This window comes from Corythoichthys intestinalis, chromosome 1 (genome assembly GCF_030265065.1).
Source record: "Corythoichthys intestinalis isolate RoL2023-P3 chromosome 1, ASM3026506v1, whole genome shotgun sequence".
In the NCBI taxonomy this organism is placed as follows: Eukaryota; Metazoa; Chordata; class Actinopteri; order Syngnathiformes; family Syngnathidae; genus Corythoichthys; species Corythoichthys intestinalis.
In genome coordinates, this window is record NC_080395.1 from 23,152,623 (window position 1) to 23,169,049 (window position 16,427).

General features: G+C 39.5%; 1 protein-coding gene across 1 annotated transcript in view; it reads left to right on the forward strand.

Annotated features, from left to right (window-relative positions):
- The window catches only part of ly75 (lymphocyte antigen 75), a 61,977-nt gene that overhangs the window by 21,709 nt on the left and 23,841 nt on the right, over window positions 1-16,427 (forward strand). The window contains exons 11-21 of the mRNA XM_057840428.1: window positions 1,627-1,796; window positions 1,868-2,067; window positions 2,151-2,293; window positions 2,376-2,454; window positions 5,480-5,551; window positions 5,622-5,745; window positions 5,860-5,895; window positions 10,077-10,246; window positions 10,338-10,405; window positions 10,484-10,560; window positions 10,662-10,798. Coding sequence (XP_057696411.1) covers window positions 1,627-1,796; window positions 1,868-2,067; window positions 2,151-2,293; window positions 2,376-2,454; window positions 5,480-5,551; window positions 5,622-5,745; window positions 5,860-5,895; window positions 10,077-10,246; window positions 10,338-10,405; window positions 10,484-10,560; window positions 10,662-10,798 — 1,276 coding nt within the window. The remainder of the gene's footprint in view (window positions 1-1,626; window positions 1,797-1,867; window positions 2,068-2,150; window positions 2,294-2,375; window positions 2,455-5,479; window positions 5,552-5,621; window positions 5,746-5,859; window positions 5,896-10,076; window positions 10,247-10,337; window positions 10,406-10,483; window positions 10,561-10,661; window positions 10,799-16,427) is intronic.

Consider the following 16,427-nt stretch of genomic DNA (forward strand, 5'->3'; position numbering starts at 1 on the left):
AAAAAAAATCTTAAATAGCATTATTATGTGAATTAAAACCATATTTTGAGACGGTTTGACTATAAACAACAATTTGGCAAAGCGCAGATGACGAGAAATTAGTCTTTTAATCTGCCGTTCAGCCCTGCTTGTCATTAGAGCGCTCTAGTGTTCCCAGCGGCATGATGGCGTTGGCAGGGTCACGATTTCATCTGATGTAGAATTCAGCCCATTGAGGGGGAAGATTCAGAACGAGGAAAACGCGACAGAGAGCAACAAAATATCATCATTGTTTCAATCTCTCTACTCCAATGTTTTTACAGGATATTCTTGTTCTCTAAGTATTTTACCCAATTGCTAAATAAATGGTATGGTCATGACAAATAACAGTCTTGTGCTAAATGGAATATGAAATATTAAAAATGCATTTATTCAGTACGACAGGGCAAAATTACTGCATAATGGTCAAAACTACCGTCTTCTTAACCTCCCGAACGGTATTTTATGTCACCGGAGTTAGTCCAGCTTTTGTCATTTCCCTGCCCCAGCTTCGGAGACAGAGAGAGACTGAGGAAAGGGCGTAAACAAAACAGGGAGCGTCACAGCTAGCCGATGTGCTAACCCGAACCGAGTGGCTTTTCCAAGTCTTATTCTCGCCTTTGGAAAATGAAAAATCACACAAAACTACCCCGACCCATGTCACATACGGCGGCAGGGTTGATTGTCTTCACCGATCGATCAGCCCCCGGCGGCAAGCAAATTTTGGCTCGTCGTTAGCCTGCCACAGCCCCGGCAGCCGTGCTCGTTGCTGGGGACGCAGCTAGAGAATGCCCACCGGACAAACCGGCCGACGTCAGAGGAGCGCGTGGCTGCCCGAGCCCAAGCCGAGGATAGTTGTCTATTGGCTGGCGCACGAAGAGGACCGTGGGGGAGGAAGTGACCACGGTGTGTGACAAGCCACCAGTCGTCGGCCGAGTGGCCTTGTCAGTGGATAGGAGCATTGTCACCCACAAAATACAAGCTACCTCCTTATTAAAACATGTGCCCTGAGCCAGTATTTGACGTAAGACAAAACACGTAGTCCCACAGTTGTCAGACTTGTTTTGGCCATTCTTCGCGGTGAACGGGAACTTTTTGAAACCCAGAAAAGCTCACACGCCTCTCCCTGGTGCAGCAACAAAAGCCTGCAGCACATTAGGCTTGTGTGATGTGAAAAAAAAAACAAATTAATCCGCAAAATCAGCCAAATCTGCAGTCGTTCTGCATGCTATATAGTAATGGCTGTATTGTGAGATGGTGACCTGGCTGACGTCACATTCGCATTCTTCCTAATCCAGGAAGTCACTCATTTTCATGGCGCGGGATTCAAAAAGTTTAATAAATAAATCGCTTCAACACACAGCCAAGCGGTCCATTTCATTCAGGAGCATAAAATACCTTGTGAAGTTTGAAATAAACATGCTTATTGCTGTCGTAGGCACTTTAAAGGCTGAACAATTTTAATGTGCCACATGGGAGTTTACTGTATTCCCGTTGTGGTTGTTTATATGTTGTGTTATTTATTGAGAATGGATTAGATGTCTATTGCTGTCAATGGAGTGAGTGATTCTTCCTTTCTTTACATTACATTTTCGTTTTTCTCCCCAGATTTGAGCAAGCCTTCATCAGCCGTTTGCTAGGAGATTACATTGGTACCACACCTCAGTATTTCTGGATTGGACTACAGGATGTTAAGAACACAGGGGAGTATAAGTGGCACAGCCTGGATGATTCCCAAAGTGAACTTATGTACACCAATTGGGGTGCCTCTGAACCAGGTATACGAGTAGTTGTTCAGTTTTAAAGGATGAACTACCTAACTCTTCGACCTGGTGATTTTTTTTTTTAGAACTGGATGGCGGCTGTGCTGTGATGACGACCGCAAACCACCTGGGCAAGTGGGAGGCGAAAAACTGTACCAACTTTAAGGCCGGCACCGTTTGTAGGACAGACCTCAGTCCTGTTAAACCAGTCGTGCCAGAGCCAGATACCACCTCGCCGTGCCCGAAAGGATGGATATCAGTACCAAATGGAAAATACTGCTTTAAGGTAAATGAGCGACAGTAACGGTTTCAATTCGGCGCAAATCTTTCTTCAATTTCGCCTGATTCAGGTGTTTTTGTGTGAGTCAGGTATTTCACGAGGAAAGGCTGAGTCGCAAACGGTCTTGGGAGGAAGCGGAAAGGTTTTGTCAGGCCCTTGGAGCCAACCTGCCTAGCTTCACCAATATGGATGAGATGAGAGCACTGCACGAGATCATGAGAGACACCATCAGGTTTGCACAGTACAGTCGTATAGAGCTATTTTATGTTCAATGAAGTCTAGTTAATATTCATCGTCTGTTTTTATTGCGGCAGTGACGACCGCTACTTTTGGGTCGGCCTGAACAGAAGAAACCCAGCCGACCGTTCTTGGAGATGGAGCGACGGTCGTCCAGTGAGTAAACATTAAATGTTAAAGAGGCACTAAAGTCATTTTCCCGTATTTTGTACATAAAATAGGTTGAAATGGGAGTGTGCCCTGGTTGAAGTGTGATATTTATGTAGTGTTTTTATTTGATTGCAACAATGTTTGTGAGGGAATTTGTTCTGCAAACATATAGGTTTTGAAATTGGTCAAAGCAGTCTTCAGTAAAATGTTTTCATCAAAACTAGGGTTGCCCGATAATAATTTTTTTACCAATAACTAGAGCTGGGAATCTTTGGGCACCTAACGATTCGATTACGATTACGATTCAGAGGCTCCGATTCGATTATAAAACGATTATTGATGCACCCCACTCTTTTTTTTTTTTTTTTTTTTTAATTTGTTTTGTACATTAGTTCCAAAATTGTTCAAAAATCCTTTCAGGCTAAACCAAACTACTATTTCAGTATCAAGTTAACATATAGCAGTAAACAAATATATAAAAATAACAGTAAATAAAAAAACTCCAGTCCCCGTTCTATATAAGCAGCTTTAAACTACTTTCAATTAATTTAATGTTGTGAATCAACCGTTAAAGTTGTTAAAATTGCTCCTGTTATTCCATAATTTCTCTTTTGTCTACTTTCAACATGTGAAAGTTTTAAAACTATTTTAAAGATGGATTCAAGTCAATATTTTACCGATTTAGGAGTATTTTAGATAAAAAGTTAATTAGGTTCGCTTGGAAGGTTCGCAACAACAGCCTTGCAGGGAAGTGTACTGCTTTAAGATGGCGGCCGTTACTAACGCCCGCATCTAGTTTTTTGTAGATGTGTTGGTAACGATACCGAAGCTATAATGCGTCTAGTCCTATATAAATGATATCTACCGTAACATAATGTGGCTTGTAGCAGCTTTTCGGCAGCAGTCAGGTATGTTGTTGTGTTTTTTTTTTTTTTTATCTCGTCGCATGAGTTGAGCTAGAGCCGTGAGTTGAGCATTGGCGTTACCCGAGGGGCCGGGTAATGAGAAGCATGATGTTTAGCTACTCTCGCTCCGTCCCTAATTGCGTACCGAAGACCGCGCGGCGCGCTGAGTGTGTCGTACTTCTGCTTTACTTGGCATATTTCAATAATCGGAATTTGGATGTTTGTGAATCGTTCTCGAATCTTCCACGGCCGAATCGCGAATAATCTAAGAATCGGAAATTTTGCACACCTCTACCAATAACTGATATCCCGATTAGGGCTGGGCGATATGGCCTTAAACATGTATCACGATAAATTGAGCAGATTTATCTCGATAACGATAAATGACGATAAATTCGCCCAAGCGGACTGTTATATAATTTGAAAATCTGAATCAATGCATGAAATACAGATTAACTATTTCTTGTTGATTTATTTACCAGCATTCAATTTGATATACTGTATTTAACAATTGTACATGCAGTCTAAACATTAAGTTTATAAAAATGTATTGTAAGCAATAAGAATTCAAGTATGAACATTTATAACAGCGTGTATGACTTGAACAATGTACATTGTCAAAATCAATATGCCTGTGCAAACATGTCATTGTAACACAAATGACTTGCAGCTTGAACAGTACACTTCAAAAAGACAACTTATTGTTAATGGCTGCTGTGACATAATTATTAAATACAAGTGCTTACTTTATGGTTTAAGGGTTTTTTTCCCCCCCAGTGCATTTTTTAATAAATGCATGCACAATAAAAATAGCTGGGGCCATTTCTCGGTCATTATAAGTTTCGCCGTTGGATTGTACTTTATGCTGAATGCTTGACCATCACAAAAGCTATCAGAGGAATCACACACAGACAGATACAAAATAACGCCACATAGTAATTGCTAGATGCAGTCCGTGCCCAATCCACTCATTAAATTCAGCCGTTTCGACAAGGTTAGAGCCGCTATCCGACTCCATAACGTTCATTTGTAGCGTTAGCCGCTAGCTAGCGTTAGCCTGGCTACCAGTAGAAAGCACTGAAAGCACCATCTCCGGAAATCGTGAGAACAAAGGAGGACAGCGGGTGAAAGCCCGTCTGGATGCCACCAAGAGTCTACTAAATGTCGGTTGAAAGTTTGGTGAACCTCCCTTAAGCCACACTCCATCACGTTTTGCTTGTAGCGTTAGCTGCTAGCGTTAGCTTACCGGGCTTTTGTTTGATTGGCTTCCTGATGATCACGTGACTCCCTACGTAAGCACATTCACTGCTTTCTTAAAGGGGAATGAACATAGACGAACAACACAGAATCAAAGCGCGATGAAAAGACTATTTTCTTGTTTTATTAATTTACCGAATTTACCGACATGGTCAAAATTACGTCGGTCATCGTTAAGAATTTCGGTGACGGCAAATTTTCGGTTTACCGCCCTGCTCTAATCTCGATATTGTCCAACTCCAAAAATCTCATATGTACCTGTTATGGGTAATTCTATTGTGATGCCCCACTAGATTCTTTAATAATGATAAATGTAACAACTTCAAGGTTTTCCAAGTAAATATTCTGTGAAAAATATGGAGAAGCTGTGCTGAGATGTGACCAGACCTTGAACAAAGGCAGAAGGCAACATGCATATTGGCGCAAATCCGATAATGAAAAACCGATGTCGATATTATTAGATATCATTTTAAAATGCATTTATCAGCTACGCGATAACATCGGACAACTTACCGGCTGGTCCACTTCTATGTGCTCAATCCACTGAGCTCACCGCTTAGAATAAAATACAATAAAAAGTATTGATTTTCTTGGAAAAACAACTAAAATGGTGGCCGCCACAGCAATTAAACTTAACGGTTGAGGGTGCTGCGTGCGAAAAAGCCTGCTTTAGCTTACATCACTTTCCTTCAACTGACTCTGCCTTCCTGGCCAATAGCGTAATGGGATTAGAACTAATGTTTTGCGCTATTTTGGTTTATTTTCCAAACACAAGGACTACTGGTTGTGACATAGTGACGTACAATCTATCGAATACAGTAAAGCACCATTACGTCATGTTTGCTATTACTATTGCTTATTTTTTTTAGGTCTCTATGGATGTTTTACATCACGACTTCCATGAGGATGATGCGTACAGTCGGGACTGCACTGCATTTAAGGTGATTTACGGTGATTTGCACTGTTTTTGTTTCCATGACATTAGTGCAAAGACGTTCTGTCCTCATTTAGACGATAAAGAGAACCATGAAGCACATCTACATGTTTTTACTCCACGACATGCTTCCTGCGTCTTTTTTTGCTTCGCCATTTCACTGCGATGCCAGACTGGAATGGGTTTGCCAAATTCCTCGTGGTAAGTAAATATCATGAAGGTCTTATCTGTGTGTGTCAATGTTGAACTGGAATTTCTGGAAGATTAGCAAAAGGCCCCCCCAAAAAAAATTATTGTTGCTTTGTTACTCAACAGGAAAGACTCCAAAGAATCCAGATTGGTACAATCCAGGTATTTACAGTTTATGTTGTTTTCAAAAATTTTCAGCACAAGTCAAGGTTGTCTTTACAGAAATAAAAACTTAAATAAATAAATAAATAAATACATACATAAATATTTTTGAATTAAAAACGGCCAAATAAAAAAAATACAAAAACAATAAATATAATAAAAAGGAAACACATAATTCATAAATAAATTAAATAAAAGTCGAAACAATTTAAAACATATTGATGTAAGTCAACAGGAAAGACACAAAAATAGCCAGATAAAAGTACAATCCAGGCACATTGTTTGTTTTTTCCAAAATGCAACCATAGACTTCACAATGTATTGACGGGGCGCGAGGCCGATAAATAGGGGGCCTGCGTTGTTGACGAGGCCGTCAAAGCTGACCAAGTCGAATCACAGACAAAGAGATTTTTTTCATTGAAAATTCTTGTGAATAAATGCTTAAATCCCCGAATTCTTTATAGATACGGACATAAAACAGTCCCGATTCTTGGTTAAAAGCAAAAAAAAAAAAAAACGTGCAGTTAGCGTTTATTTTACGTAAATATGTCGAAGTACAATCCTAGTCTGTTAGTGAATGTAGCTAGCAGCCGCATGATGTAAACAGCTTTTCCGGTGAAAATTCTTGTGAATAAATGCTTAAATCCCCCAATTTTTTATAGATATGGAAGTAAAACAGTCTCGATTCTTGGTTAAAAGCAAAGAAATGGTGCAGTTAGTGTATATTTTACGTAAATATTTCGAAATACAATGCTAGTCTGTTAGTGAATGTTGCTAGCAGCCGCCTGATGTAAACAGCTTTTCCGGTGAAAATTCTTGTGAATAAATGCTTAAATCCCCGAATTCTTTATAGACCCTACTCACCAACGTCACAGAATGACGTGTCATTGTATCCGGCCGCCATATGGTCCGTCTCTGTTTAGCCCTATTCTCAATGGTTTCAATTATTCGTTCAGTTTATAGAGCAATTCATGGAAGCCCCGGTGCTTTCAGACGCTGTAAACTCATTGGATGCGTTGCATAAAAGGCGTTATGTGGAAAAGCTTCAGTCTATCCATTCGCCAGATCCATATTTGATGCCTAAATCGGTATTTTTCGACCCGCTGTCTTCGCCCTCTCTGCCTGACATCTGCTACCCTGATATCTACAACTATCTTGTCCACACAAAATCAGCCTATTCTCACGAAAGTTTGAAAAACTTTAAGAGCAGCACTCTAAGCAACATTACCCCGCGTGACCCTTTACTTCCAATTTTCTAAAATGGCGACAATCAATAAAAAAAAAAAAAGTTGACTGCGATGGCCGACGCTTCAAGGATAGGTGGATATTGGACTATTTCTTCAATAAAACACGCAACAACTGTGTCTGCCTCATTTACAAAGAGACAGTCGCTGTTTTCAAAGAGTTCGATGTGAGGCGATAATATTACCGAACAAGACACGCTGACATGTACGGCAACATTACAGGGAAGATACGCAGCGAGAAATTATAGCAACTTAAAGCTAGCTTAATTTCACAGCAGCAGTATTTCGCAAGAGCCCGAGTGTCGAAAGAGAACGCCACAAAGACGAGATTGTTGAAATTATTAATTAAAAAAAATAATAATAAAGCAAATGTCACACACAGAAGGGCTTGCTAAAATTTGTTTAAATATACTGTTCAATGTAAATCAGCCAAGGTAGCCCCCCCGCCGCATTTTACCACACCAAATCTGGCCCCCTTTGCAAAAGGTTTGGACGCACCTGTTTAACTGATGATCCGTAGACGAGGCCAACTTCTTTCACTTGGTACCAGCTAAATATTATTTAAAATGTAATGATGGTGGAAGAAATAAGCATCTTGAATTTGAAACTGTTTGTTGTCGGCAATTAGCCTCGCAATGATCTTAATTGTGGTTGTCAGCCCAAAACCCTCTAAATATATATGAAATGCATCTTACCAGATATAAAAATACTACTACATAATCTGTGGTAATCGTTTGGAGCCCAGTTTTCTCGTCGAATTGAAGCAGTCCATCTCGCTCTCCTCTCCGGGTCTCTCGGAATACGGTAGAACTTCAAGTCTCTCCGTCTATCTTCTCTGTTATTGCAACCAACCGCCACACACGCCTTCACCATTTTGATTATTAATGTTAACGAGCAGAAAAACACGCCATAATAGGAGGAATTTACGTAGCGGTAATGCGTCAAAACGACGAGTAGACAGACAATATGGCGCGGAGGCGTGGATGTGACGTCATGTGAGTAGGGTCTATAGATATGGACGTAAAACAGACTCCATTCTTGGTTAAAAGCAAAGAAATGGTGCAGTTAGCGTTTATTTTACGTAAATATGTCGAAGTACAATGCTAGTCTGTTAGTGAATGTAGCTAGCAGCCGCCTGATGTAAACAGCTTTTCCGGTGAAAATTCTTGTGAATAAATGCTTAAATCCCTGAATTCTTTATATATATGGATGTAAAACAGTCTCCATTCTTGGTTAAAAGCAAAAAAACGTGCAGTTAGCATTTATTTTACGTAAATATTGCGAACTATTATGCCAATGCAGTAGCGGCTAATTTCTCCCATTGATTTTTTTTCACAACGATTCAAAATGCATGCATGGTACGAAAAATATAATAATTACCTTGAATCTCCCATTGATTTTTTTTTCACAACGATTCAAAATGCATGCATGGTACGAAAAATATAATAATTACCTTGAATCCTCGAATAAATCACTCCTCAGACAATCCTTCCTGTTTGTATGCGGCACAGCTTTCATACTTTTTCAATAGAAATCCGGCGTTACATCGCTCCGTGCGTGTGTTTGTGAATAGCTCCTCTTGATGTGGGCGGCACCCTACTTGAATGCGAGGCGCAGTGCATGACCGATCTAAGCCGTCAATACATTATGAAGTCTATGATGCAACCTAAGTCAATGTTGTCATAAACATTTATAAGATAATCATTTAAAATAAAAAATACAAACAGAAAAATATTTAAAATTCAAATACATTCACATAAATACAAAAAAAAATGAAATTAATTACTTTTTTTTTTTTTATGCAAGTTCAAATTGAGTACTACATCTACGTCTTATCACCACACGCGAAGGGTGCACATGCTCTGTACTGGCTAACTCGAAACCTACAGGCAACAACAAATCTGCAATTAATTAATCAGCCGTAAGACAACAAAATTAAAAATCGGGCTACGAGGATCGTCGTGTATACATCCCTAGAATATACCTACTTAATTTCATTCTGCTCCGTCCACGATTAACGGAGGTTTAGCTTTCAAGTTCAAAACGATTTCTTAAGTAGAGATTTATAATATTACCCAAAATAAGGAGAGAAGGCACTCAATTTAGTTGAAAACCTTGCAAGGAGAAGGAGGAAGCTATTCAATGGGCTACAAAATACAGCTTCCGCAATCGTTCTAACTAGCCCCTCCTTCACCTCGCTTTTTATTTGGGATGGCCCTCGCAGCAGACTGGTGTCTTGCCCGAAAAGGGAAAAAGAGGAAGCAAGCTGGCGACACCTCTTGTCTTTATTTGGCTATGTGTGTGCATGTAGGTGGAATTATATACATATGTGTCAGCACATTTCAGCAAAGCAAAGCGGTCTCTTCTGACCTTGACCGGGCAAGACAAAACATTCTTTCTTTGTGAACAATAATAATAAGCAAAAGCATTTCTTCATTGCGGGCCGCAATTGATAAAAGCAAATATATAACAACAACTTCATAACTATCTCATCAAATATATTTCATGAAGCAATACCATTTGGTAAGTAATAAGATGCAACAATATGATGCCTTAAATGTATTGAAATTTACCTGTGGAACCTAGGCCGGTTTAAACCGGTCAGAATGGCAAGGCAGTATTATCAAGAACTAAAGATGTCTATAGTTATCAATTCCAAAAATGTCTCTTACTGCAATCAATCATCATCCTATTATAGCAATCGATACTTTATTATGAGCTTTCATTGGTAAAAGCAAATATGTAAGAACCATTTAATAATTATCAGTAGCCATTTTAGTTAGTGTTCCTACCAAGAAGAACAACAAGACGAGTGAGATCTGGATACATCCCTCCGGGTGGTCCAAAAAAAAAAAAAATACATTAACAAAAATCAAAAATAAGTAAAATCAAATTTTTTAAAAAATTTAAAAAATATAAGAGCTGTGCACTTCATAGGTACACACCACGAGACATCCATCTTCATCGACGGTGGCGAGTATTGGTTTGTGAACGAGCCTCGGCTGACTTTTGAGGAAGCCATCCTGTTTTGCACCACGAACGGCAGCAAATTGGCGTCACCTTCGAGCCCTACTGCCGCAAGACTGATCCACCAGAACTTGGCAAAGGCGAGTCTCGATTCACAAAGTGATATTATGTAATTTCGCCACACAAAAGGCCTAATGGCGTGATATTGATTGTAAAATGATTCCACGGCAGATGTCAAGTTCTCCCAGGCAAGGCTGGTGGGTCAATCTGAGAGATCCCAGGCGGTTGTTTCCCATAACGTAAGACTATAATACACACATGTACAGTACATACACGTTTTAATTTTCAGTTTGTGACACAAATAGTGTGTTTTCTAGGCATCCACGTCTGCAATACTACTATCCAGCTCTCTTTGGCAGATGCACCTCCGTCAATCCTCAGAGCTCCTATCCAAGTGAGTCAAAAAAGTTGTCCCAAATGGATTGGACGTCTATTGCCGTCAGTGGCAGTGAAATATGATCACCATATGTATTTGTTTTGCTACATAACTTGCAGAGTATGAGCACAGTTGCAGGGAGCGATTGTCCTTTGTGTGCGAAAGGCTTAACGTCACATCTGTGGAGAACAATCCATTGGATCCTCATCCTGGAGGGCTGCCATGTGGAAATAACTCATTAGCCTTCAGAAATAAGGTTGGTCATTTACAACCTCACTCCTAAAAGAAATACGATGAGAGCTGCTGGTTAAACAATCCCTGTGCCTGTAAAAAGTAGGGAAGGGCAAAGATTAATTAACCGTGATTAATCACATTGTCGCATACTCGATCCAGTAATACTGTATGTAGGCTAATGCACAATTAACTTAAGGAATTAATAATTAATTACTTGTTAATACGCCCAGTTTATTTTTTTAAATGTTGTTTGTTTAACCTGTCGTGACACAAAGAATAGGAATCTGTGTCCTTATGGTTGGAACAGTTTTAATGGTTCACATGGAAGTTTGATATACACCTATTGTGGTTGTCCATGATGTTTTATTTATTAGAGGAAAGCTGCGAACAGCAAGGGCTTATGGGGGGACAGAAAGGAAGGAAGGAAGGAAGCAGACAGAAGAGGAGAAGAACAAACAACAACAACAAATACATTAGTAGACGCCTAGGCTACCTATGAACATAGTGGCACTATCGTTGGCTAATAACAGGTAATAACAGGTATATTGACCCGTGGACACACGCTCTGCTTTCGTCAAAAATAAATTGACAATTTTGACCACCTAACTGAAAAATACAAAACAATTTAGCAAGAAGCAGGAAGTTGGCGCAATTTATAAATTCCATTTATTACGCCATTTATTTGATTTTAGTGCATTGTAAAGAATATAACTTCCATTTAGTCATGCAGTCTATGATTTTAAATAGACGTAACTCATATTGTCATGTTCTCTTAATTGACTTACGTATTTTGAGTATACCAAACTTTATTTTCTATCAAGTAAAGCTGAAACGAATACTCGAGGAACTCAAGTAACTTGAGTTTAAAAACTGATCCGAGTAATTTTATTTACCTCGAGGAATCGTTTAATTTTGCCAGCTCTAAGCATGATGTTTTGCCCGAACTATTTCTAATGCGGGACAACGCGCTGATGTCACCTGCGTAGAGGAAGAAGCAATAAAAAAATATAAAAAACCTTTCTGCAGCCGACAGCCGCTCCAAACTCCGCCGACGTTGCTAAAAACTAGCCCGCATGATGTTACTGTGGTAGCATCTGATGTATCCCATAGATATCACATGTATGTTGAACTAGATGCGAAATGACAAAGTCAGCGGTGTTAGCAAACAGCCGCCATCTTAAAGCAGTACAATTCTCAGCGCTAATAAATAAGATTAAGTTACTGTCACTCGCTCACGTAATGTTAGCCCTGCGGAGGGCTAGGTTTCTATTAAGACCACTGCTGATGCGTGGCTAACGTGTCTTACATACAGGCTTTATTTAATCTGTGAAAACATAGCGCTGTAGAGTGATGAGGGTGTAAAATGAAAATATGATAAAACTATCTGTCAATTTTAGCTCAGTAGTCATTGCTGGATAAAACACCAAGTAGCACTGGTCCCTAATGTGCTCTAATACAGCAGGTATCATACTGTAACGTTGACAAAGAGTCACCCGTGTCGTTAGGTTGCAATTATTTCTTTTTTGCGAACTTGTGGAACGACAACAACAACAGGAAGGCACGTCTCTCGCTCTCCCGCACCTCCCTCACCCCCGCACGTCACGCGGTGCATTCAGGAACGCATGCAAATATCACCGCCATACCTGTTTTATAACCTGATATGTTACAATACATTTATTTTGAACGCTGCAAAAACTCAAAATCCTATCAGGACTTACAGTTTAGACTAACTTAATACTTAACTAGAATTTAAAAATGGCTTGACACAAATGGAAATTCAATTGAAACACGTGGGAAAAACACTTAACTTTTAAGTAATGTGTGTTATCAAGCGTAATGGCATTTTTAGGTAAGAAATATATATATATGTATATATACAGTACTGTGCAAAAGTTTTAGGCAGGACACCTGCTTAAAATTTTTGCACAGTACTGTATATTTTCATTATATTATGTATATACAGGATATACTGTATGTATATATTTTCCCCAAGTGGAAGCTTCCATGATCCTATTAAATTTAATAATTAAAAAAATATATATACAGTACTGTGCAAACGTTTTAGGCAGGTGTCCTGCCTAAAACGTTTGCACAGTACTGTATATGTATGTACATGTATATGTGTATGTATATATGTGTGTATATATTAGGGCTGTGAAACGATGAAAATTTTTAATCGAGTTAATTACAGCTTAAAAATGAATTAATCGTAATTAATCGCAATTAATCGCAATTCAAACCATCTGTAAAATATGCCATATTTTTCTGTAAATTATATATATATTCTGTAAAATAAATTGTTGGAATGGAAAGATAAGACACAAGATGGATATATACATTCAACATACGGTACATAAGGACTGTAGTGGGCATTTCACTCTACTGTCATTTAAATCTGTCTATGCTGTCCTCACTCCGAAGCGTCTACTTTTTCCAAAGCTAGACAGCTAGTGAACAACGCCTTAATAATCAGACTTCTTCCTTTTTCATCTGATTTATTAACAAAATGGCCTCAAACCACTGTCCTCTTTGGACCGTAGTGAAACAACAACAAAAAAGTAAACAGCATTGCATTAGCAACAACGTTAGCTTAGCACGCTATACAGGTTCACTAAACATAAACAAAAAGCGTCTCAAACAAAAAATATAACATTTTGCTTACTAACATAATATGTACATTCTTTACAACAACCATACTTACGGACAAATCTTGTCCAAGGATCATATAAGCATAACATTATCAGCCCGAGACGTCGTGCAGTCATAATGAAGAAAAGAAGAAAATAATAAACCATGTCGCAAAGCGACCACAAGAGTTCGCTGTTGGACAACGCAAAAAGCCTTGCTGTAAAACTTACCAAAAGGCAGAATACTTTCTGAGCGGGACATGTGCGTTAATTGCGTCAAATATTTTAACGTGACTAATTTAAAAAATTAATTACCGCGCGTTAACGCGATAATTTTGACAGCCCTAGTATATATATATATATATATGTATACAGTGGTACCTCTACATACGATCACTTCGACACACGATCTTTTCGACATCCGACGTAAAATTTGAGCCGCCATTTGTTTCTACATCCGACGAGTTGCTCGAAATACGACGACATGACAGCACTGCAAACGAACGCACGGTGGATTTTCTTGTGTGAGAAATCAACACAGTTTTCAAAAAAAGTTGATACAGTTGGAGAAACAAGGAAAAAAGTGATGCTTACCTTTGAAATGAAGATGCAAGTTATAGAAAAATATGAGCTTGGGGTGCGCGTCCCTGAAGTGGCTCAACAATACAGCTCCATGGTCCTCTTCCGACCACCGTTCGCCACTATTTATAAGTTAAGGTGACAATTATTATTGTGGTAACATTGCCAAGGAAATCGCCAGCTTCGTCACGTTTTTATCATTTATTTAAGAACTTATCCAACACAAAACGCCCATTGTCTTAAGCAGTTGACTGCTCTCAAGAAAAAACGAAAGTATTATCTCTACCGCACCGACCTATCTCACTGAGACGTCAGCTTCGCGGTGCGTTCAGGGACAGTAAAAAGTGTCCGCCATATTAGAATCAGATTCGTTACATTATTTACAGGAATAATTATTAATTATTCTTCTTATTGTTATATTATTCTGAATTATTTATTTATAACTTATTTGTTTTTCTATGTTTAATTGTCATTTGTAACAGTGCCAGCAGTATTTATTAAGAATTTAGTGTATGTTTTTAGGCTTTGGAACGAATTAATGGAATTATAATGTATTCCTATGGGAAAATCCTGCTCGACATACGACCATTTCGACTTACAAACAAGGTCCTGGAACGAATTAAAGTCGTATGTAGAGGTACCACTGTATATGTATATATATATATATATATATATATATGTATATATATATATGTATATATATATATATGTATATATATATATATATATATGTGTGTGTGTGTGTGTAACGGGTACACGCAAGTCCATGTGGAGCGTGGAAACCTCCCTGCCGATTCCTTCATGTAAGGACGCTAGCGGCTGTGCCGTGGGCTCGAGCCTATTGGTGCAGTGGTTACCGATCTTGCCTGCCGTGTGAAAGCGTCGTTGGCGCGCGGGTTCGCGTCCCGGCCTAGTCAGAGGTGGGAGCGGAACGCGGGGCGGCGCTGACACAGAGGTTACAATGGTGCCGTGGACCCAGATCGGCAGCGAAGGTTTCGGAGGGTGAGTGTAACGGGTACACGCAAGTCCATGTGGAGCGTGGAAACCTCCCTGCCGATTCCTTCATGTAAGGACGCTAGCGGCTGTGCTGTGGGCTCGAGCCTATTGGTGCAGTGGTTACCGATCTTGTCTGCCGTGTGGAAGCGTCGTTGGCGCGCGGGTTCGCATCCCGGCATATATATATATATATATATATATATATATATATATGTATATATATATATTTATATATATATATATATAATGTTGCAACCTTTCGCCACATTTCAGGCTTCAAACATAAAGATATGAAATTTAAATTTTTTGTCAAGAATCAACAACAAGTGGGACACAATCGTGAAGTGGAACAACATTTATTGGATAATTTAAACTTTTTTAACAAATAAAAAACTGAAAAGTGGGGCGTGCAATATTATTCGGCCCCTTTACTTTCAGTGCAGCAAACTCACTCCAGAAGTTCAGTGAGGATCTCTGAATGATCCAATGTTGTCCTAAATGACCGATGATGATAAATAGAATCCAACTGTGTGTAATCAAGTCTCCGTATAAATACACCTGCTCGGTGATAGTCTCAGGGTTCTGTTTAAAGTGCAGAGAGCATTATGAAAACCAAGGAACACACCAGGCAGGTCCGAGATACTGTTGTGGAGAAGTTTAAAGCCGGATTTGGATACAAAAAGATTTCCCAAGCTTTAAACATCTCAAGGAGCACTGTGCAAGCCATCATATTGAAATGGAAGGAGCATCAGACCACTGCAAATCTACCAAGACCCGGCCGTCCTTCCAAACTTTCTTCTCAAACAAGGAGAAAACTGATCAGAGATGCAGCCAAGAGGCCCATGATCACTCTGGATGAACTGCAGAAATCTACAGCTGAGGTGGGAGAGTCTGTCCATAGGACAACAATCAGTCGTACACTGCACAAATCTGGCCTTTATGGAAGAGTGGCAAGAAGAAAGCCATTCCTCAAAGATATCCATAAAAAGTCTCGTTTAAAGTTTGCCACAAGCCACCTGGGAGACACACCAAACATGTGGAAGAAGGTGCTCTGGTCAGATGAAACCAAAATTGAACTTTTTGGCCACAATGCAAAACGATGTGTTTGGAGTAAAAGCAACACAGCTCATCACCCTGAACACACCATCCCCACTGTCAAACATGGTGGTGGCAGCATCATGGTTTGGGCCTGCTTTTCTTCAGCAGGGACAGGGAAGATGGTTAAAAATGACGGGAAGATGGATGCAGCCAAATACAGGAACATTCTGGAAGAAAACCTGTTAGTATCTGCACAAGACCTGAGACTGGGACGGAGATTTATCTTCCAACAGGACATCAACCAAAACATAAAGCCAAATCTACAATGGAATGGTTCAAAAATAAACGTATCCAGGTGTTAGAATGGCCAAGTCAAAGTCCAGACCTGAATCCAATCGAGAAATCTGTGGA